The sequence below is a fragment of the Lineus longissimus genome, chromosome 9 (assembly GCF_910592395.1).
Source record: "Lineus longissimus chromosome 9, tnLinLong1.2, whole genome shotgun sequence".
Taxonomy (NCBI): domain Eukaryota; kingdom Metazoa; phylum Nemertea; class Pilidiophora; order Heteronemertea; family Lineidae; genus Lineus; species Lineus longissimus.
In genome coordinates this window covers 15,732,696-15,735,312 of record NC_088316.1, presented here as the reverse complement: position 1 = coordinate 15,735,312, position 2,617 = coordinate 15,732,696, and the positions used below count along the sequence as shown (strand labels likewise).

Below are 2,617 nucleotides of genomic sequence, written 5' to 3'. Positions count from 1 at the left end.
AATAGCCATTGTGAAAAAGCCTTCTTCTTCTCTTCTTCTTTTTCTTCTTCTTCGACTTTCATCGTTGATATTACAGGTACAAGACTTGTGTACATCAGTCATCCTGTGTCTTCAATTGTCACCTTTACCAATGCATTCAGCATTACACTTGGTTCAGTCCTACCATTCAGCCTAATCCTAGGCTGCAACATTTTCATCATCATCAGTCTGAAGCGAGCTTCAAAGCGACGTAGAGCCATGTTGGACCAACAAGAATCAGACGGCGCAAAGGAGAAACTACAGACCAGGAATCTCACACAAATGTTAATTTTCGTCAGTGCTGCATATTTCGTGTTGTCTCTACCGTACAGGCTGAATTATCCAATTCTAAAGATACCTCAAATTGACAAGTTTTACATCATGACTAAGGCATATTGGAGACTTCGTACAGCTGTCCAGTCGTGGTCTGTAACGAACCTTTGGTTTTTAAACTATGCTGTCAACTTTTACTTGTATTGTGTCGGGGGTGGTAAACGGTATAGAGACGATACTGTTAACGTTTTGAGAAGGATGTTTCTTTGCAAAAATGTTCCGAACTGATTATCCGCAATGCCTATGCCATCGTGCATCCAATAGACATGGCGCACAAACCAAACTTAGAAATTAAACAACCACATCGAATAAAATAATCACTCTGAAGGGTATCCATCTGTCATGCAGAATTTGATCAAGTCAAGAGGAAAATATGTTATTTCCTGTTTTAAAAGTGTACTATATCTACAGATGAGCAAATCAAATCAGCTTTTGTTTACCGCACAGTTTCATTTGATGCACGATGCCTTGTAGCAACCACGTGTATTTATAGTTGTGACCGACGATTAACGGCAAATATTTTATATGTTTTACTAATTTTGAAATTACAACTTTACGTCAATCAATTATGTAAAAATAGGGCGTGTAGCCGATTTGCTTGTGTTATTTAAATCAGTCGCTTTCACCAAAACAATCATTAGAGACTAGATTGCTGCGCATTAGGAGCGTTGATGGCTTGCCTTTCATTATAAGAAAGTACCATTCCGGACACTCGGTTACTTCGATGTATGACGGGATTGGGGTGAGGTCACGCCCGTTCTGAACAGTCATTAAAGGCACTCACAGATAATCGGGACGTACCAGACGAAGGCGTCGCCCATATACAGGGCACTGGAATTCGTCAGGATATTACCGGAAGTTGTAGTGTAAAACATGATATTCAAAGCCATTGTGTGAGGAATCAGTATGGATTTACGCTATAATGTATTAACGACAGGATGGAAAAATCAAGGGTTTCGTTGGTCAGTGAAATGGCAAATTCATCTTCGAATGTCACCTACACCACGCCGACGTTTTACACAAGAGCAGCAGAAGTTGACAAGGTTCTTCAATATTTCGAGGACCTGATCACATGGTTTTCAGTTTACCTCCCGCTAGGTGTCGTGGTCATTGGAGTGGCCGGCAACCTTCTCTCATTTCTCCTCCTATCACGGGCTCAGTACAAATCATCGTCGACTTGTTTTTATACGAAAATGTTGGCCATTTCAGATTCGATGTATTTGATGACTCTAACTGCGCGCATCTCATCAGAAGTGACTGATTTTATATTTGGTGAAGCAACAGTATATTGCATCTTTCTAAACGGCTTCAAACGCCTGTGGCCGGCCGTATCATCGATCCTTTTGACAGCCATGTCAGTTGACAGATGTATTGCCGTGGTCATTCCCCTCAGGGCCAGAGTTCTCTGCAGTGTTTACAGAGCAAACCTTGTAACTTGTTTTATCGTCATCATCGCAGCAGTACTACACATAGGTACACAGGTGGGACGAGCAGCCATTACAGAAAATGGAACAAACGATTGCATCTTTCGCAAACTCCCAGGAATGTGGGGTTATTATTACGCGCATTTTAGAATAATAACAACATATTACATTCCCCTAAGTTTGGTGTTCGTTTCAAATCTGGGGATCATCAGTGTAGTGTCATCAAACAGACGCAGAAGATTGAGGTTACAGAATGGGCGAGGTCAAGGTCAGACACAGAAAGATGGCGGCAGTCACATTACAACAATGCTTCTTGCTGTTTCCGGAAGTTCAATTCTCTGTCAGCTTCCAAATCAGATCAGCAGGACCTATTTTAACTATACTACCACCAGTTTTATAACACCACGAGCAATCGCTGTTCGAACATTCACCAAAGTTTTTGCGGAATTCTTTCTTTATTGTAATTATGGAATGAATTTTTATGCGTACACATTGCCCATTGCAAAATTTCGGCGTGAATTACGGGAAATGCTTGTTTCTGTCAAAGCGATATCGGCCCAGTAACCAAGAACGATTCTTGTCTTATGAGTACTGGTTTTGCGAATGTCGTACTCGTGAGTGCTGAGTTTTCTTATCCTTTGGTCAGATGACCGTGAAGTGCATGGCAGATCGACAGATCTTGTTTATGACCAGCAGATGTATACAGAAATGCATTGACTGTTTTTATAATTCCCTCCACATCTCCATTCGAGTCTCAACACAGGCACAGGTAATCTTGATCCAATAAATCATTGGGTCAAGTCCTTGATACTCTAGTTGCACCGATCTGAGACCGGTGGATG

General features: G+C 41.4%; 1 protein-coding gene across 1 annotated transcript; it reads left to right on the top strand.

The window, feature by feature from the left end:
* Positions 1-1,010: 1,010 nt before the first annotated feature.
* Positions 1,011-2,617, top strand: LOC135493950 (growth hormone secretagogue receptor type 1-like). Its single transcript, XM_064781638.1, has one exon. It carries the CDS (start codon positions 1,290-1,292, stop codon positions 2,337-2,339), a length of 1,050 nt encoding a protein of 349 aa, XP_064637708.1. The 5' UTR covers positions 1,011-1,289; the 3' UTR covers positions 2,340-2,617.

Coding starts and splice junctions, on each gene's coding strand:
- LOC135493950 (XM_064781638.1), top strand. CDS start 1,290: ATGGAAAAATCAAGGGTTTCGTTGGTCAGTGAAATGGCAAATTCATCT.